This window comes from Haplochromis burtoni, unplaced genomic scaffold (assembly GCF_018398535.1).
Source record: "Haplochromis burtoni strain Fernald_Lab_line unplaced genomic scaffold, NCSU_Asbu1 Contig_243, whole genome shotgun sequence".
NCBI lineage: Eukaryota > Metazoa > Chordata > Actinopteri > Cichliformes > Cichlidae > Haplochromis > Haplochromis burtoni.
Window position 1 is genome coordinate 848,475 of NW_024582604.1, and position 21,948 is coordinate 870,422.

The window sequence follows — 21,948 nt, forward strand, 5'->3', positions numbered from 1 at the left end:
ACACACAAAGCAGGAACAACTGGGGGCTCAGTATCATGCTCAAAGATACTTCAGAACCTGCTCTAGCTCCTGAGTCACAGCTACTCCATGTATGGAAACAAATATTCATGAGATAATACTAAATGGAAATACAATTGAAGACAATTATTTGAGAGTCAGAATGCCAAGGGACTCCGGTGGAATTTCACCCATTTAAAGCAGAAATTTCTTGGATGGTCTGTACCTCACAGCAGGTTGCGTTATTTCTGATTAATCCAAGCACCAAAAGGCTATAAACACAACAGAGGTAAAGCTCTGAGCCTTGTTCTGCTGGAGGTGTCTTCATATTAAAAATAATTTTGTTTTCTATTTTAAATGAGACTGTAGGCAGAACAAATGATGTTCCTTGGAGGCGCAGGGTTTTTTCTCTGCAAGTGTGGTAAGAAGAGAATAGCCAAAAGAGGGAAAAGCTGAGAGAAAGAAGTGAGAGCAGAGAGAAGTGAACAGAGTGAGAGACGTTTATTATAGATAAGGTACAGATGAGAGCAGAGGCCTGAAACTACCCAGACATACACAAACACAATTTTACTTGAGCTGGTTGGTAGAAAAGACGTGTTTAATTTGTGCTAATCTGAATCTTATCACAAAAGAAACTGAACTCAGGTAGAAAATTTACAAGAATCATCTAAAAACGGTCTAAAAATAAACTCTGCAGCTGGAAACAAGATCGAGAGGTGAGAGAAATAAAACCAACTTATGAGGCGACCTCAGCTGAAACAGTGACAAGTTTTGTGCGTCTCACTTTGATAAATAACCACGGACTGTCAAAGAGAACTGAAAGACAAGGTTTGCTTCTTTTTAAAATTAACAAGACATTTTTTCCAAACATAGGTTTACAACAAAAGATTGGCAATCATTACCAATACACATGTTGTTTAAAAACACAACAGTAAAATCAAACTAAAGGCACATGTACTTAGGTCCCGATGGGTTATCCTAATATCAAGAGACCAGAATGACATGTTGAACCCTTGTTTAAACAGATAGCATTAGCAAGAATCCTGTGCATGTGAGTGTGTGCATCCACTTACGGCTGCTTTTCCAATGACTGAGATGGGATTTAAACAGGAAACAGATGGCATCACCTTTGCATCCTTAATATGATTACAATGAGTCGATACATTCTATGTTGTGCTGTGAAGGACATTTCAGGGACATACATGTCCGAAACAAGCATAATTCACTTCAAACGATGACTATCATTCCTACAAATCTTTTTAAAATCATATAGAAAAAAGGTACAATAGACTTTCTAATGTTCTTTAAATGTAGAAACAATTTCCAAAATGATTGTTCAGAGACAGGATAACCAGCAAGAAAGTATGCAAGTGAAGGGAAAAAAACAGAAATGGTGAAATTGCGACACAATGACTCTTGTGCATTAAGTGTTAAAAACTGTTGTTACACTTGGTGTTTAAACTACATTTTAAAATGACTGGATGTAGGTAAAGAAACCCCCCCTAAGTAACGAGTGCTTCTAATGTAATACTGGTCATATTTACATTTCTTTCGACTCCTGTATGCCCACTGCTAGATTTCTTTTCCCCTTGAACATGTCATACTTTGGCAATGAACTACATGAGATTTGAAGAAGCGGAACAGTCCAGAAAACATCTTAAAATAACAGACAACCAAAGAGGAGCAGAGACGATGTAAATGGCTTTCAGAACAATGCCAGCCTGATGTTTAAACTGGTATCTGCTGAAAGAGTAGGTGGTTCAGAAAGGAATACATAGAGAAGTGACTCAGACTTCAAAGATAAATTCAGGGAGAGGTCAACTCTGACAGACAGTTCAACACGAAATAAACCACAGACCGCACTTTAAATGAAAACTACCAGTCTGTACTGCTCTAAAGAGGATCTCAACACCAGGTTAGATTTGAAGTCTTTTTCACCTGTAACCCTGGTAAACAAAGATAACACATTCAGCTGGTGTTTAGTTGCTCTTTAACATGTTGTACGGATCAAAGCAGAACTGCCTCTGGGCTGAGACTGAGGTAAGCACTGCTTCTACTGGTTGAGAAAATATATTGTAGTGAAATTCTGATTTTCTCATTTTTTTCACTGAAAACCATTCCAAGGAAATTTTCAAAAAGGGGACCACTGACAGTGACTTGTTGGCTTGTCACAGATCTGAATGTGAGCAGATCTTGTGTGACAAGGATTTGCATTAGATGGTAGACTTTGAAAAGGAGACTTTCAGATGGTGATTTCCTCCCATGTCGTAGTTGTGAAGATCCATCAGGGCTTGGATCCCTTCCTCAACTGATGACATCTGGATCAAAGCCATCTTACGGTCTCTTAATCGGGAAACAAAGAAAAGTTGAATGTCACAGGGAGCAAGAAAAACATGTTCACTCATGTTCACTTCTTCTTTAACATTACAACTGCCAGAATTTGATAATTTGATTATTTCATTACAGGCTACAATGTTCAAATATATATTAGAATGTATTAATAAATCAATCAATAAACAGTTGGAGCTCAGGCTGCTGAGCTCTGGATTTCACTGCTCTGTACAGCCACCAGGTTCTCCATGTGTTCTGTCACACACTCCACCTTCTTTAACGCGCTCTGACACGACTTAGCATCCCACCCACGACCTTTCAATCCCGGAGTAACTATTCATCTTTTATCAATCCATCACATCCAGCTAGCTCTGCCTCATGTCATAGCAATATGCACATCAAAATGTGTGTAAACAATATGTGTTACTAGGCAACCCAACATGTTCTGTTCTTGTTATTCATTAATTTCTATGGGAACAAAATGATGTCCCATTTGATGAAAAAACCCATTATAGGAATGGTTTGGGAATATGAAATGATAGTGTTTTAATTTGACCAGTTACATAATTTAAAAAATTCCAAAGGGTCAAAATGATCCCCTTGTGGTTCTAGTGTTCTTTTGTAAGTTACCCCAGTGAATTGCATGCTACTTATCTAAAGTGTTTCAAAGTTTACTGCTTTTAACGTAAAGTAGAACGAATACCACTTATAGTGTCTTAAATAACTTCATCCTGAAAGGTTACTTACTGGAAAAACTTGAAGGCCTTCACAGTCCCTCCACTGTTGGAGAACAGAAGACGCAGGTCATCCTCTCCTACCCCATCACTAAACAGGAAAACAGCAACTGTTATAACCTTGAAGCAAAGAATTATAAATAATACAATGTGTCCGTGGCTATTTTACCGAATGTTGGAGAGGTGAAGCGTTGCTGAGGGTGGAAAGATGTTCTGGAAGTTTTTCGATCCTGGCTTCTTAAAGCGATGGAGTGGTGAGCCAGAAAAATCTGTGTATTGAAAACAAAATATCCACATCTTGACAAAAACACCTGCTAAAAAGTTTTGCTAATAATTCAATAACCAAATCTAGAAAATACAAACATTTTTAGACTCATGGATTAGGTCAGGGGTTGGCAACCTGCGGCTCCGGAGCCGCATGCGGCTCTTTAGTCCTTATACTGCGGCTCCGCGTGGTTTGGGAAAATAAATTAGAAGTATTTAGCTGAAGTGTGATTTATTTATGTTAGTTCTTTTTTAACTTGTAGTTCTAAATTGGAAGATTATAGAAATATAAAAATAAAATTATATTCTATTATTTTTTCATTGCTCAAAATAAGCGTCACACTCGTGAAAGCCGGTGTACCCGCAGAAACGGCATTTATCGAGACTTTCAACCCCAGGTAGGCCAATTATGGATCTTCGGATCCACATTATGTCAGCAGCTGTTCTCCACCGTGAACTACGTTAAAAACAAACGCCGCTCACGCCTCACAGACGACAGCTTACAGTCCTGCGTAAAGATGAAAGTCACTTCGTACAGCCCCGATCTGCAGACGCTGTGCGCAGAGGTTCAGGAGCAGAAGTCCCATTGTAAACATACCACGGCAGACCCGACGATGTTTCCATGAACACGCTTTACAGCTTCTCTTTACTGACCACTTTTCAGACACGGCTGCTGTACGCATACAGCCGGCTGTAGCTTTTCAGCTCACAGCCCGACACATAATAACACAACAGCATAGATAGCACAGACGGGTGCTATCTATGCGGGTACCGCTCAAGTGCGTCGCCTCCCCTGCAGCGGCGCTGCAGACCACGCCCCGCCACACACATTAACCAGGTAAAATACATATTTAGGCAGAATTTAACAAATATCTATTTTTCATTTTTCAGCAGCATAGTGCTTTTTTTCCAATTATTTTTTAAAAGTCAGGTCAAAGCTCCAAAAGCCCAAAGGCGATATAACAGTTGTTCTTTGCTACATGGATCATTTTAGTTCAGCTTTCCTTTTGTTATATTTCTTTAAGAGTTCAAAATGTGTTAATTACCATAAATAAAATGTAATTTTCTCTGTAGCACTTCAAGGATTTCATAAGCAACACACCTTAGTTGTTCACACAAAGCATAAAGGTAAAAACAATATATACAGTGTTATCTTTATTTTAGATGTCAAAAAGTATTTGCGGCTCCCAGTGTTTTCTTTTGCGTGGAAACCGGGTCCAAATGGCTCTTTCGGTGTTAAAGGTTGCAGACCCCTGGACTAGGTGAACAATCTTTGAATATGGCATCTGGTTCTCCCAAGCAGGACAGCGCTGCCATTAAGACAGATAAAAAACTTTCTAGCATCTTAAATTACCTTTAATACATATTGTTTTATGCACTTATGTAACTAGATCAGGCCACAGCTGTTTTTCATCAAATAACAGTTGTTTCAATGTTCTTTATTTAAAATAATGAAGCTGGCGATAGAAGTGTAACATCCAAAGGGGCAAAGTGAGCAAACGTTTTTTTTTAAGTCAAGTCTCTCCTTTGACACACAATCATCTTTTTGGTATGCCACACAAAATTTTGGTAAAGTCAAACATGTGGATCATAAATAACGAGATTTCCATACAGGATTTGTTGGAGTGTAGTGAAGGAAAACACACAGAGCGTTGGGCTGCAGTGGCGACACCTGTAGGGAGCAGCTATTCTTGATGCAGGGCTTGACACCAGCTTTGGAGTAAGGCTGCAGTTATCACTTATTTTAGTAATCAAGTATTTCATTGATTATTCCATCGATAAATTGGATAAGAAATACTTTTGTCTCATTAATGAGCAATAATAAATATTCAAAGGTACAAAAACAAAAGTTTTAGAAATTGTAGTGTTTTAAGTTTGTACACTGTTAAAAAATTAAAACAGAATGGCTGTCTCCAGCCTTCAGCCAGTTGTCTAATTTAAACACCAAATTGGATTACATTAACAGTTCATCTGCATGTTTCATTTTAACTTCTGTATATTTCAGTACAACCTTTGTAGCATTACTGCAGATTTTTCACTGTGTAAAAAGTGGCAGTGGATGCGAGCAGCTGCAAAGTTTGCTTTTCTTCACATCGGAGTTTGTTAAACAGGTGGTTTGATGAAGGACTCCCACCAAAGGTTTTAATGATGATTACAGGAAAAAGTGCTACTATTTTGGACAAGCCATTATACTGTGGCCCCCCGTGGCTGGGTTAATCCTTTGATACACAACAAGCAACATGAAAGATACTGCCTTGTTGCCTTCCAGGATCATCTTACCTTTAGTTAATAGTTGGTCATCCAGTCCTTCTCTGGGCAAAGCCACAGTCTGATGTTTGGACAGTGTCACTCTCATCACTTTACCAAACACCTTCTGACCATTCAGGTGACTCATGGCTACAGGTGAGAAATGCAAACCAAGAGAGAAAAAAAAACTTGAAATCTGACAAATGTTGACAATATGAAATTTTCTGATGCAGTGATTTTGATGATTACTGTACTGTAATCATCAAAATCACTGCACTACTCAAGTGACTTTGTACATGCAAATCTCAAGCGCTACAAAAACAAAAGCACATTTCATTTTCTTCATATCAATGAGAATCTTTAACAGAACATTTTTTTCAGTGAAATAATAAATGTATTATAATAAATAAATACATTTTTCCTAAAGAGTTCTTCAAAATATGTCAACCAGTGGAACTGGCAAGTTTTCACATTAAGCCTGAAACAGTGATTGTAAAAATACAAGCATCATGCCTTAAATGATCTCAAACTTACCAAGTTGAGCCTGGTTGCCATCTGACAGCTGAATCAGAGCGCTGTCCTTTTTGTTGTAGAGTATCTTTACCCTTTGCACATCACCATAGACCCCTGAAGGTACAGAAAGAAAGAGCGAGAGAGAACGAGCGCGAGCGAGAGAGGGAGATCGATAGGAGAGAAAGAGAGCAGGGGAGAAGAGAAAGAAGACAGATAGAGCAGGAGAGATGGAGCCGACGAAGATAAAAAAAGGAGAAGTGTGAAGGATGGAAGGAATAAAGTTAGTGCTAGAAAGACAAATGAAAAAGATGGAATCTTCCCATTTGACTTCAACTTTAAAGTCAATAAAATGCCTCTGTGAACCTGAGTAGTTTTATATCATGACTGTGAACCAATGAGAAAATCGTGGTTGAGCTTTAGCAATGACACCTGATTGATTATTGAGCAGTGTATGCAGGACTCACAAATCCAGCCTAATAATGCAATTCAAAATGGAAAACTAGACACGGACATGGTCAAAAATACACGTCATTAAACAAATATAGAGTAAACTAAGTCAGGAACATGACTTAGTTAGAAGTCAGAACGACTGATATCTTTTCAGTGATTTTGAATGGAGATATTTTGAACCGTGGACAACTTGGAGTTGCAAAAACTAAAAACTAGTTTATATGAGTGTAAAGGCAAGAAACTCTCGTGCTACTCGACAGTCCAATGTGACCTTTGTGACACAACTTATTTAGAGGATTGATTGGCTGCAAAATCCAACTGCAAACTGACTGCACTTGTTTAAAACAAAATCTAGGAAAAAAAAGGATAGAAAGAAAAGTAGCGCAAGAATGAGTCTTAATGAGTACACAGGACTGTCGTGATCAACCTGATTATCAGTAAGGAAGGAAAAAATAAAAACCCACTAAAAGACACATGGTAGCCAAGGCACAAGGAGAAAGACAGCAGAAATCTGCAGGGATGCAATACTTTCTGCTGTGGTCTTTGCTAATAAACTTGAGAGTGGAACAAATATTTATTTTGCCATTTCATCTAAAACAAATTTTATCTCATTTGTGGTTGCTGTGGTGCTCTAACAACGCTTCTATTACTTCTACTGGCTGTAAAACCTTTCAGCGCTCACTTTTACAATGAAGCAGTTGAATTACATTTTCACAGGCAGATGTTCTATGTATTTAAAGGTTAGTCCTAAAACAATAGTCAGGTGTTCATATCAACACTGAAACAGGTTCCTAGTCATTAAATAATCCCTTTCCTAATGCACTTTTAGGGTACAGTTTTAAAATTATAAGAAGAAGAAAAAAATTAGGGTGATTAAAGCAAATACTGGTTCAAGCACTGGCTGGCTGGGGCTTGTTCTCCCTGTACCTGCATGGATTTCCACTAAAAAAAATCCTGCTTCCTCCCACAGTCCAAAGACATGCATGTTAGATTAACTGGTGATTCTAAATGGCCATGGATATTAAAAAAGCATTTTCTCTTGTTTTTACTGGTCTGTGTGTGCTGTGGTACGAGAAACATGCAAAACTAAAGATATATCATAAACTGTTAAGCTCAGTCTGAAACCTTGTCAATGCCAGCTACACGTACAGAAGCTGCTCAGCCATGGAAAACCATGCTGTGAAGCTCCTGGTGGACAGTTTTTGTGTTGATGTTAATGGCAGAGGATGTTTGGGTCAGCAGAGCATTAGTGACCCCCCTCTGTACCTTTACTTTACTTTTACGATTTGAATTATTGCAACATCACCATTTTATTTTTGTACCATGCTCCAATTCAATGAGTTCTTCCACAAATTGCAGACTGCATGGCTAGATGTATAATTTTATACTCCTGTGGCAAAGAGTCAAAACACACCTAAATTTTAAGATTCCCCATACTTTTGTCCATATACCATACATTTTTTTTCCATGCTCAGTATGAACAATTAAAAGCTCTCTCAGTGTTCACAGAGACACCCGACTATTGACTTGAAAAAATTCTTAAGTTGAAGAAAATATGGTGCAGTATTTTAGATACATATATGCAGTTGACAGTTTGGCTTTTTCGTCTTTCTGTAATTGTACATGTAAAAAGAAAACACCAACAACAAAAAACAAAACAGAAACTTGTCTTTTGACTGAAGGCCTGCTACACCAACTGTGGACCAGGCAGAGTTCTTATGCGTTATAGGGTATATATGTAAGTGGTTTTGGTGTCTTGAGTTTAGAGATAAGCTGACCGAATGGACAATCTGTCAGACTCACTGCACTTTTAATGTGGTGACAGAAGTATATTTGAACTCTTGAGTACACAATATAATAGAGAAAGGCTTGGAAATACAGGAAGATACAGAAGTCCACGACATCACTGAAGAAAGTGAACAAAACTTGATTAACAGAGAGAGATATACAGATAGAATAGTAGAGGTTGAACATACCGAAGAGGGTAAAGAGACTTTGAGGCGTGACCATCTTTAGAGAGAGAGACCGCAGAGCAGAGGACAGGAAGAGGAGGAGCAGAGGAGGAGGAAGAGGAGAGACGAAGGTAGAAATCAGACCGCCCAGCGTTGGACGAGGGGTGGTGGTTTCCATGATGGTGAGGGGTGGAGCAAAGATGAAGGCCATGGGGGAGTGGGAGTTTCGGAGAGGAGGAGGGTCAAAATGGCAAAACCAAATTGGTTTTAGATCAGAGTGAGAAAAGTGAAGAGTAAAAAGTGAGAAAGGAGGCAAAATAATTCAGGGCAAATGTAGATGATTGGTTGCGGGTTAAGAGAAGTGTGCGGCAGTAAAGAATGGATGGCCACATGGAGAGAAAATAAATGTGTGAAGGGGGAGCAGAGGAGGGAAAAAAGGAGGCAGGGAAAGGAGAAAGGAGGAGAGGAGGACAAAAACCAAAGCAGAGGTCAGTAAACAGAGCATCAGTGGAATATCAACGGAGTCTGATTGATTGCTGGCTGGATTTCAAACACACAGTCCAGTTTTGTTTACACACATATGCAAACATTTCTTTCGGAATGCATTTAACAGCGAAGAAAACAAAACAAAACAATGGAAGGCAGGTAGAATAATAAACAAAAAAACAAAGAGTGAGTGGAAGAGTGAGCAGCAGGACACATCAAACCAAAAGGACACAGTACCATGAAGCAGATGGCTGGAGGCATCGAGCACCACAAGAACCACCATCCATGTCTGGCAGATCAAACTGACAAGTGTGGAGGAGCTTTATACAAACAATGGAGCTAGACCACTTAAATGCAAAGCAATAAATTATTCATTCAAACATTACTAGGGATGCACCAATCCAAGGCAATAACACCTGTAATATACCTGCTAATACGGAGTACCGATCCAATAGTCCGCTAGTACTAAAATACAAAGGTGTTTCCATCCCTCTGAGGAGGAGACTGGGAATCATTGTTTGTAAAAGCAAACTACAATGAAAGAATACCTAATATAGCTTTCAGAGTCATGACTGGCATTGGGTCGGCGCATTCCCATGTACGGCAATTTAAAACCAGGACGATCTAAAAAGCTATTCATAAAAGAACATGTATTCATTTTACAAATTTCATCCTATTTAAAAAAAAAAAAATCTAACGTTTCAAATAAGTCCTTGTGTCATCACTATAAGTAGTCCAACCCTGGAACAAGATCCTCTGTGTTAACAGAGGCCATTGCCAAAACAAGGGTGTCAGTTTGTCACATTTTACTACTACCAAAATTAGTCGAAAAATTTTAGAATGTTCAAGATGGATGAAAGCTTTTTTTAAAGTTTTGCTCATTGTCTGGGACTTATTTACTATGAAAACTGGAAACTCAAGTCTACTGTGTTAAAACAGCTAAAATCCATCCATACATTTGATGACAGAGTTGAGAAAGAATGAGCAAGTGACTGAAAAACATCACTTGGGTTCGACACTTACAATATGAAGAATGGCCACACCACACCCAAACACTACTCAACAAATGGACTGTATTGAGCAGACTCCCAAGTGTATGTGGAAGTTGCTGCTCTCAAGCGGATTGGTCACCAGAGAAAACTGTGTGCTCTTATGAAACGGTCAGGATACAGCTCCTGCACTAAGGGTAGAAGTGTGAAACCACTATTTTACTAAGAAGTCCATTTCAATACAGAGAGGGACAAAGACAGACAGAGAGAGAGGAAAAGAGAAGGAGTTTGATAGAGAGATGGAACACAGAAAAAGATAACAGGTACAGAAGATACTGGAAAAACAGATGACAGAATAGTTGCACATTTACACTTAGAAAATTAACAAAAACTTGAAAGACTAAATAGAATGCTATGATAAAAAATATACAAGTATGCAGGTGTTTATTACAGAGAAACCTCTCACCATCTGACAGACACAATGGGATCAAACATGAAGTAGTTGAAAATATTTTAAGACAGTAAAATTTAGGACTTGTGATGGGTCTTGGAGAACAAAATCAATCTGGAGATTCATCTCTCTCTCACACAGACACAAAAACACACATATACAGACACACACACCCTCACACCACTCCCTAACAGTCATTCCTGAATCTGAGAAAGTTCTTGAAAACAAGATAAATTGGCCAATCCACACTGGACAATTTAACTGGGGAAAAAAGTTTTGGTGCTAAGTGAAGAAAACCCTGAAACAGCTTAGGGGTCAAGACGATGTATTATACTTTAGCTAAGTGGAGGAAGATATGGGAAAAATTTAGCACACAAAAGACATAGCACACATCCAACCACAGCCCACACAGGAATTTACACTACTACCAACCTCAGCAGCATCCAACAATTCAAATAAGTGCATTTTACAGAACTTAAAAATATTACTTTAACATTATGCACATGGTTTGTGTACCTCTTCATTTAGGTTGGATGCCAACAGGACCCCTGACACTCCTGATCCTGATAGAGCAACGCGACCTGCAGCTGCTGCTGCTGCTGCTGCTGCACTCAGAGGGCTGATGGCTCCTGTTCGGAAAGCACAAGAGAAGGCACATCTCAGAATTAGACACTAAACTACAAAAACTAGAAACACCAACACACTTGTTTATTGTCAGCTAACTGCATGAAGCATTGGCAGGGCTATTATTTTTTATCAGTTTAACAGATTCTAAATGAAAGAACTACTGTGATCTGAAATACGAAATATGTAACAATTCCTCAAATGTGATAAAGAAAAAAAGACATGAAAAGAAATCAAAATGGACAACCTAACCAATTCAGGGTAGGGTCTGACATGATTGAGGTTATTGGTGGTATGACAATTGCCATTTAACTTTAGCTATCTCAACTTAAAAAAAAGAAAAAGTAGTACTTGTTGGCACTACAGAAATGAAAGGGAACGGTCACCAAAGTGAACATTACCTGCACTATACCATTTAACATTTTTGCTTCTTCTCTATAGAGGTAAACCACATAGAGAAGCAGGGCTTCCAGTAGAAAAGCTGTTAGCCCCATAACCTTCAAAAGTCAACATCATTCATACAGCAAAGAATGATCAAGGCTGCTGTAATCTGTAAATGGGGAACATATGTGGATGGATAACAGCTAAACAGTTAAAACAATAGTAAATAATATAAGTTATTATTGAGTTTTTTGTTTGTTTTTTTAATTAACCTTTAAAGCTTTTTCCAAGTTGCTTTTATTTCATACCCAATAAAAATATGCTAGTGGATACAGGTAACAGCTGTAACTGTACAGCTGGGGGAAGGTGTAGCTGTCGACAACAATGAAGCACACATAACATTTCCCCCCCTCCAAATCTCACTGCATTCAACTAACAGGGCCATTTGAATCAACACAGATTTACACTCTCAACAAAGACCCCTCATTTTAAAACATGGGGAAGAAAAACAACCATGAGCAAAGTTTTCACACATCTGACTGAATATTATTTCTATATTTTTTTTTTTTTTACAAAAATCAACAGCCATAACATACAACCTGCATTTAAACCATTTAAGTGTTTTGGTGAACAGAACAAGTTAATCTACAAAGAGAAATTCTTCAAGACTTCAAAACGCAGCAATCTTTAAATCTCTGAAACTCTCAGTATTGCTATTAAATTAAGCTGAAAAAGCACAGTTTAAACAGTTCAGCTAATTTAACACAACCTATACATATATTTAAATATTAAAAATAAGATTAAAAAAGCTCATAAAAATAGTTCAGGTTAATCAATGCCAGCACATTATTTGTAAAAAACATTTATTATGTGATGAACTATAATAATACAGGGGACTGCAAAGAACCCAACTGTTTACAAGATGGTAAACAGCAGTTTCTTAAGGCCACTATTTGCCTCATTTATATATTTAGTTCCAATATCAACAGACCTATTTCGTAACCACTATGCTTTCATAGTAATCATAGCTGGACATGACAGGAGACAGGGCAGCAGTAACAGAGGCAGTCATGGAAAAACAAAAATAAGAAAAAAAAGTATAGGTACCTCCACCCTGGGAGAGGGAGAGAGAAGATGAGTAACCTCCTCCACTAGAGTAGGAAGCTAGTGCTCCAGATGGGGTACCTACAAGACAATAACAGCTAGATTTATACCACACAACACTTAGCTAACCTAGCACCAAAGAGTACAAATATCACAAAAATCCATACTGGCCTAAATAACAGTATTATATTTAATGAGTTATTACAGTCAATAAGTAAATATTTATCAAAAACTACTCAGATACTGCATCGTCACCAGATTAGAAGAGACAAAATTAACATTAAAAAAAGAACTCTGTGCTTAAATGAGATCTAAGATATATCAGCATTACAGCATGGCTGCAATACACCAGCAACCTGTAAGCTGACACCTCACAAAAAGAGGAACAGAGATGATTTATGTACAAGTAGGATGACCAGAGACAAGTTACGGACATCCAAAAGTCAGTATACAAATGGTGTCATTTGCTATGAATAACGTGTACTTGTCTAAGAGAAAGAAACTTGCTTCTCAAATAAAATGTAACAAACTGACCCACAGCTACAACCTGATGGAAATAAATGCAAGTAAGATCTCTTTTGCTTCAAAGATGGAAGATACTTCTCTATGTCTACAGTTTAATTTGTAGCTACTACAACAAACTTGTAATCTTGTAATGTAAGCTTGTAAGAATTTGTGTCGTTTGCCGCAACTATATTTGGCAACAAGCATTATGCTTCCCAACCATAAGCAGTTCGTTGAGATGACCCGGTGCACCTACTGTACTGACCCAGAAGACGCATATTTAGGAAGCCTGTGAGAAAAATAAGCTTTCAATATCCTGTATAAACAGCAAAATGACTAATGTGCACTACACTGCAAAAAGCTGGGTCTGTTTGAAAGTCACACTCTTGATTGGTTGATCAATTCAAATACTTGCCCCTTCCTAATACACAATACAGTAACAAGGTGTTAAAGTTGATTGTTTTGCAGAATATATTCAGAGTGATTAATGAATAACATTAATGTAAAAGGGAAGAGCACAAGGGCAGTAGAAAAGAACACCAAGTTTATGAAGACAATAACACGAAAAGTTGCTTTTGTGTCTGATACTGCATAAATTGCAAAAAGTATGAAGTATTGCACATTTCTAACTGACTCCCATGCACCATCAACGACTTGTGCAATATATTTCTTTGTAACGGTTTCGTGCTAGACTTTATCAGGCTAAAGAGGACAACTCATAATATTACCCAGAAACTTTAAACACCCCAGACCAGACCCTAGCACCAAGTCAGTTATACTTATGGGATATTGATCTGGTCAGGTAAATAGCAAAGGGCAAGGTTAATCAGGTACAGCTGCTTTGGTGTTAATGAAAGTAACAACAGGTGCACTAGTGGGGCAACAATGTGACAAGAACGGTTTACAAGTAGGGACCACTGACAAGTTTTCCTCTTTATCTTTTCTAATGTTTTTTAACTAGTTTTGCATTTTGCTATTATCAGTGTCTCTACTGGTAGCGAGACGCTACCAGCGATACCTAGCCCCTACAGAGATTGGACAGGTATTCCAACTCCTCCAGTATGGCACATCGATACGTGCCACGGCCAGAAGGTTTCTTAGTGTCCGATGTCTCCTAGGACAGTCTCGGGAGATTCCAAGACACAGATGGGAGACAGAAATCTTGCCCAACACAATGACCTCCAGGAAATTTACCAGTAGTGTAAATTTCCAAACTGACCAAACAAGAGAAACAGACTTCACAAGGGTGGCTTAGGGTCCAGTGTTCTCTAGTGGGCCCTGGACTCACTGCCTGGCACTGTGGAGCCCGACTGGCATTTGCCACAGAATACCAGAATTGGCAGGTCAACCACTTGCGCACTGTGTTTTTCAGAGATTAGAAAAAGCAGGTTCATCATGAGCACATGTGAACGATCTGAAAGGGTCTGGAGAATCCAATGAGAACTTTATGCTTCCAGTTGGATGGTCATAATTGTCTGGGGAGGCATACACATGAAGGGACCCACACATGTCTGCCAGATCATTTATTCACTTTAATTTTCAAAGTTAATTTTAAATGCATCCCTCTGTAGGTCAAACAATCTATTTACTTGCATTTATTGGCCTTTATTGATTGATTATTATAATGACTAACTGCATTCTTTATTCTCTATTCTTAAATACACAAACAAATACAGAGCGGAAAGGATTACGACATATTCAGTGTAACTGTAATAATGTGTCGGTAAACTGGCTTCAAATTCACTTCCTTAAATTGACCCATGACTGGCAAAAGAATTTCTTTGTGGATGTGTTCCAACTAAAGCAAAAAAATGGAGTTATGAACGTGACAGTACAGGGTTATGGATAAATGGAGGGACAGATAAGTTGATGTTTGGTAGATGGATTCAGGAGGTGGTCTATTTACCCAGTAAAGAATGATCCTTGTTGGTTGACTCTCCATCTCCTGTAGGAAGATCAGGCCTGGTGTAATCTCGACTCTTATCATTGTTGTATTTGACGTTAACGTTGACCAGTTTACTGAAGTCTATCCGCAGAGTACAGCATGAGTTATAGATGTTCTGTCCATCCAAAGACTGAAGTAAAAGGAACAAAAGAGAAATAAAAGCTTGTACAATAGTCTCCAAAAGTTGATTCTGTTCATGCAGTCAATGTTGTGGTATCAAATACTGAAATTTTTTTAAGATGTCAGACGAAATCAATAGAGCAAAGCACTTCCTAACTCATATTTTGAGGTCAGTACCAGATTATTATTTTTATTAACAACAACAACAACAACGACAATGTTGTACAACTGTATTTTGGTACATAGATGGCGACAGATAGAAAGACAGATCTAAAGCCTACAGAGATATACTTTAATAACCCTGGAGAAAAGAAAGTGTTAGACACTGTTGCTACTCTGTCAGCATGTAGTGGCTCAACACATTAAGCATTGTTTTTTCTGGTTTTGTCAGCCATTTATACATCTGCCTGCATACTTTATTTGCGCTTCTACAACAATGGGAAGGCAAAGACCTATTGCAGTGTAACTAGGAAGGATTCAGGGCTATCTGATCCAGCCCTTACTATATGCTTTATCGAAATTAAAGTTTTAAGCCTAATCTTAAAAGTAGAGAGGATGTCTGGCTCCTCAATTAAAACTGGAAGCTGGTTCCACAGAACCAAGAATCCTGGAATCTGCTTCCCATTCTAATTCGAAATAAGTAAGTCTGCATTCTGAGTGTTAGCTCCAGTTTGTGTATTTGTGGCCCCACCAGTTTAGCTTGCTGTGCATTGACGGGGTCACTGAACTGCAGAAGAGCCTGGAATTGGTTGTTCTTGGTGAAGGTTATAATCTTCATTACGGTCCCAAACTTACTGAAGATCTGAGAAGAGGAAAAGAAAAGAAAGAAAAAAAAATAACAAACACCATAAAACCATGAGCAGCAAACTTAAACTGAGTAAGGTTCACAATTTTTTCTTTTTTTTAAATGTATTTTGAGGTCTTTTTACCCTTTATTTGTAATGATGGACAGTGGAGACAAGAGAGGAAAGCTGGGAGAAAGACCACGTGCAAAATGTACAGTAAATGGCCTCGAGGCAGATCAAACCCAGGATTCTGTATTAAGGCTATATATAGGTCACATGCTCAACCCAGTGAGCTAAACCAGTGTCCCACCAATTAGATTTGTTATGATAACAGTTTCAAACTATATAGATAAATGACTAGTCAGCAAAAACAGCTTTTGAAAAGTCTTATGGGGATGATGATCAATGTGGGGATGCACCGATTCATTTTTTTCCAGATAACATCCAATACGTTGGCTGCGGACATCTGCCAATGCTGAGTATGATGCGATACCAGTTTTAAATTAAGTCGCTATCCTGCCTACATAGTGCTACCAATTACAGTCACAGTAATTAATGCTTTTTCTTCTCACAGACACTTGAAGTGTGGCACTGCTAAAGATCTGGAGGCAAATAATATGAGTGAGTTGACAACATCATGTTATGTTACCATAATAAAAGCTTCCCATGAAGTGTTAAACCAAACCAATGTCCTTCACTCTGGGACCTGATGTAATGCCTCTACGAAAGAATATAATAGGAGTGAAAGTGAACGAGGGAGACAAAGTGAGAAAAAGCAAAGTTGTGTCATCCTATGTTTTCAGTCATGTCAGGTCACTCTAACCACAGTTTACAGTTGAGCAAGAAAACTTTGTTGGCAGTGAGAAATGCCTCCAAACTGCTGCTGCTTTGTATAACTGAGGTTAGCTTTATGCTACCTTAGCTCTGCAGCTAGCTGTTGGATAGCACACAAACACAGAATTGAAAGGAAGGACTTAAACTATAGATCAGTCCATTGTCATGACATCTTGTAAAGTGCTTTGAGTGCTCAGTAGAAAAGCGCTATATAAGAACCAGTCCATTTACCATTTTTACCATCCAGTTTTGGGGTCAGTACTGGATATCTGATCGAAATATCGGATATATGCACCCTTAGTTTATTTCTGTGCTCTTTTTCTGACCTGTAGTCCAAACATCAGAAAATACCAGACTGTGAATACCAAACATAATGCCAAATTTAGTATTCATGTTTTACCTGTTGTAGAACATCTAATGTGACAGGATAAAACATGTTGTCAATGATAATTCGCAGGACAGGGCTGGGGGGTGGAGTTAAGTCCAAAACTCCTGGGTCAGAGGACGGAGAGCTTCCATCCTGAACTGCTGACACTGCCTGCAGTACTGCCTGGGCCCTCTGAATGGAAAGAGAAAAGACACAACAATATAAGGTGATTTAAGATTAATTCATCGAGGACTGGGTGAAGGACAGTCTTTAGTGTACAAATACAAATAAATAAATCCATCTACCTGGTTAAGAGCAGAGTCTGTTTTCAGTTCCTTATGGTTGGAATACTGGATGAAGACTGGAGTATTTCTGACCTGAATACAATACAAATCCACATATTAGTTACTAAGAATTAAAGCAACAGCGGAAAACATTAATGCTTATAGAAAAGGTTGTACTTCAGACCTGTGGTGTGACAGCTGTGTAGTAGTTCACCATAGTTACAGCAGCTTCCTCTGTGCCCAACTCAAGAAAAGCCTGGAAAGGTACACCATGTTCAACTTTTGAAGAATGATAATGCTACAGTTGAGGTGACAAAAAATCCAGGAAAAAATTAACACAAATGGCTAATTTCACAGAGCATCAATAACACCAATGAAAGCCCCCGGGGAACAGACACAGTCTCACTGAATTTAATGAACTAGTAAGTCCACCTGTATTCATAACTGGCCAGACGCTCATTCAATATAGGAATGAATTTTTGGGGGGGAAATAAACTCTGCTCACCTTATGTTAGTAATGGCTTTCCGTGACTAAAATAATGTGAGAGCTTTTTTTTCTAAATTTGCTGTATTAGAATAGAATAGAATAGAATTCAACTTTATTGTCATTGCACATGCAAATATTAGCATATTTTGATAGAGAAACGTAACTGTTACAAGAGTACTCGCTAGGAAAGTTTTGTCCTTTCAACATTTGCTTTTGGGGGTAAAGTGATAACTAGTATCATCTTCTTTTGCAGTTTACAATGTAAAATCATCTATTTACAGTATTCAGTTCTTGGATTCTGACAAATCACACCACTGCTGTTGTGACACCTTTGGAATAAGGGAGCGGCTGAAAATAGCCTTTTTTCCTTGCATTAGGCCCAGTGCATAATAGTTAATTTCCCATTCTGTGTAAAAGTTGAATGTTTTATTTTCCATCCTAGCACTAGCCGAAGCGAGAATATTTCACTGTAGCTCACCTGGTTTTTCCCCTTTAGCATCAGTATATTGGTGACCTTTCCAAAGGGCAGCCCCAGAGCGATGACTTCAGTCTCTGACACCTCATTGGGAAGTTTTCTGATGTGGAGGACTCTGGAGGGAGGTGATTCGTCCAGGCGTTGTTTCTTACTGTCACTGCCATTCGCTGAATATGCACATAGAGACAAACATTAAGGATCAATAGCTTTTCATATCAAACCACACAGTTTGGGTCATGTTATTGGGCATACTTGTTCACTGACACATTTTCAAGGATCACTGTAACAAAGAAGTAAGAACAGAACTATTATGAACTTGTAATGTGAAATCATGACTTGACAGAGAAAAGAAATATTGGGAACCGTTAGCACTGAATTTATCTTTTAGGTCACGTATCATATGCACGTAAAACACTTTTTAAGGAGGTGCTTGTGGGTTCCATTCAAGCTACAACTGAACTCACCAGTCATAGAGTTGGGGCTGCTACCGTACATGTTGAGCTCATCTGAGCCTCTCTAGTAAAACAAGCAAAAAAAGAAAAAAAGTTAAAATTTCTATGTTCAACAAAATCTGAAAGGTATACAAAGAAAAATCTAAAAGATCATGTCAAACAGTCAGGGAATACATAATTGTTAAGAGTAGAGGGAAAAAAAACCAAAACTCAGCAATACAACTTACTTTCACACCAACCGCAACATCACTGCCAAAAACAAATGGGAAAAGAGATTAAGGATAAACTGCAAATCTCGTGAGCACTGAAACAATGTAATTGTTCTCATAATTAAAACCAAAATTGAAGTATTGCTTAGTAAAATTGGAAATGATTATGTTGCTGGTGAGAATTTAACTTGTGTTCATTTATTACCGTCGATACTTTGGAGCTCTGATGACTGCACAGATACAACTATCAATGCAGTCTGTAAAACAACTGATTTTCTTATTTCAGAGCTTTAAGTAGAAACTGTACCGTCTAGGCGAGTAACAAAAATGACAAAGTATATGTCGTTTTGGTGCCAATATTCCCTTAAATCATATTACTACTCGAAGAAAAACAATACAGATCACATTTGTTCTGTTTCAACACACCCACCAACTTTACAGCCTGCTTTGAATATGGCCATATTTACTAAACTGATATACGTTCCTCTTACACACCTTTCGTTTATCCATTTTCTTTCCAAATGTACAGTCCGAGCAGTATGAGCACCTGATACTGATGCTAAAGTGTTTTAAAACAAACCTAAATCCAAAAAACCGCCTTTATTTATTGCATTATTTTGCATATAGTTAACTGCACAAACTGTTGTGCGACGCACTCTCACAGTGAAATAATAATATATATATTTTTAAACCCTTAATGTACAATACCCCGACAGAGGTGAGTGTAGTATACATTATTCCAGACAAAGGAGCCTGCTTTCAGTTAATGCGCGAGCAGCACCAACTGTCAAGTCATGTCGGCTTTGACATGATTCATTAACGCCGGGTTAACTAATCGCTTATTAAAATTGTAATAACTGACAGTAATAGTCGCCAATGCCATGAAACCACTTACATTGATTCCACTGTTACCGGCAGCTTTGTTAATGTAGCAAGCAAACGTTCAATTTTATTTTACACACAAAACAATGCATTATTACGTCGAAACGCATAAGTGTCTTAATCTAACTAGGTTGTTAACACGAGGCATTACCATTACGTTAGAAAAAGACACATAAAACATACTGCTGAATAATGCTCCCCACACAATCAAGACATTTCAGTAATACATTTCGTGACGTTAGCTAGCTAACGTCGTGCACTTCGCTTTATACAGCTTCACGATTTGCAGGGGAGCTAACATTTAGCCTGTGTCAAACCGAGCAGGGGAAATGCTTTATTCTGAATACGGCCCACGCATAGCTGTGGAGGGCACACCCAAAAGCACCAGCTGCAACATAAATACATTTACCCGTCCATTGCAGCTCTTTGTCCTCTTCTGTCTGTTGATATTTCTGTACTCTTCGATGCGGACACTCTAAGCAAAATGGGCGTTCTTCTTCTTCTTCCTCTTCGTGTCTTTTAAGGGTGAACAACAGTAACATCAGGTGCTTTACTGCCAACCTTTGCTGAGGAGGGGAAAGGGAGATCGACTGTAGAATTTTAGAGGCTGCTTGAAGCTGGCTCCAAAAGCAAATGAATCTCTACAGACTCATATGCTTGAATTATATTTATGTTAAAATCCCTGCGTAGGATAAAACATCAAATCATGAGCAAATAATTTAATTTCACAGACACAGGTATTCATTCACTGCCACTTGCACACGGAACAACCCAGTCCTGTAGAAGTCTACAACATGCTTGTGAGAGTGTCTGCTTGGTGAGCACTGCAGCAGACTCCAGCTCTAACAGGCAGCTATGCTCTTAATGCTGAATTCCGGTGGTAAATTGGTGTAATTTTTGACAATGATATGAATATATGCCCCTGTGCACCTGCAAAAAGGCCCAGCACTGACCAGGTGTCAGAGGTGAGCATCGCCTTCACATCATAATCAGTCAGATCCTTTACAGTGGAATGGATAGGGATATAAATTACAGAAATGACTATGTCTGTTTGTGAAGCTACTTGTGGATCATATTGTACTGTGTTCTCTTGACAGACATAGCTCCTACTTTTTTGTCTTTCTGAACAGACAGACACAAGCATATATTAGGGATGTCTTTTTAAAAAAAACAAACAAACATCAGAACTAATAAATCTGCTATATATGGGATGATTTCTGAAAAATTACCAGAGCACAGCAGGATGATGAGGCGAACTGTTTGTTTTGTTTTGTTAAAAAGTAAAGCTGAAAGAAAAAGAGTGTGCTAGCAGGACATAGTGAAAAATAGTCAATTTCAGCTTCTAGGGTGAGATGAATTTCCCACGGACCACCAGAGTGGCAAGGTCAAAGACTCATAAAAAACATTTAAATGTGCAGATCTATAGCGAAGAACAAAAGCTTTTCTAAAATATCTAAAATGTATTTTATACAACCCCAGTTTCATGAAGTGAATGAAATCTTTTAAATGAATATTGTTCTTAGTTAGTCTAGTTAACGATCATGTTAAAATATTTTTTAAGGGTGATAAGGGACTAATATTAGTAAGAGAACAAAGCACATTTCCTAGTGCAAAAAAGAGGAAATCTAAAAAAAAAAAAGTGTTTCCAAAATAGTGATTTTTAGCTTCTTGAATTGATGAGGAAAAGGTGACAATGTTTTTCCTGAATTTAATGCTACATTTTAAAAAGAAACTAACCAAATACTCAAGGGAAATATTTTCAAACCATTTCAAAGGTTGTTTCAAAATGTTTCAGCAACAAAAAGCTTCCAGCCTAACTAAACTCAGCCACGGAATTCTTACCGTTCACAGAAATTAGAGGTAAAGTGTCTACTAACCTCAAACTTAGTATAATCTAACCAGCCCAGAATGTATGTTGTTTACATGCACTAGTGCAACTTTCATGAATATATATGAATATATAGGAACAATAATATTACCTAATATCAAAAACACAGCAAAGCTGTACTTAAATATTTGAATAGATATAATGTATGTTACATACATTATGTATTAGGATGATAAAATAACTTGACACAAAG

General features: G+C 38.1%; 1 protein-coding gene across 1 annotated transcript; it reads right to left on the bottom strand.

The window, feature by feature from the left end:
• Positions 1 to 481: 481 nt before the first annotated feature.
• On the bottom strand, positions 482 to 20,424 carry LOC102290854 (polypyrimidine tract-binding protein 2). Its single transcript, XM_005938183.3, has 17 exons — positions 20,277 to 20,424; positions 19,004 to 19,025; positions 18,789 to 18,840; positions 18,328 to 18,491; positions 17,547 to 17,618; positions 17,384 to 17,455; positions 17,112 to 17,270; positions 15,784 to 15,894; positions 14,934 to 15,102; positions 12,527 to 12,604; positions 10,931 to 11,043; positions 8,513 to 8,546; positions 6,108 to 6,200; positions 5,607 to 5,723; positions 3,232 to 3,331; positions 3,076 to 3,153; positions 482 to 2,340 (listed from the first exon to the last, which is right to left on the bottom strand). Exons 1-17 carry the CDS (start codon positions 20,282 to 20,284, stop codon positions 2,211 to 2,213), a joined length of 1,572 nt encoding a protein of 523 aa, XP_005938245.1. The 5' UTR covers positions 20,285 to 20,424; the 3' UTR covers positions 482 to 2,210.
• Between the last annotated feature and the right edge of the window lie 1,524 nt (positions 20,425 to 21,948).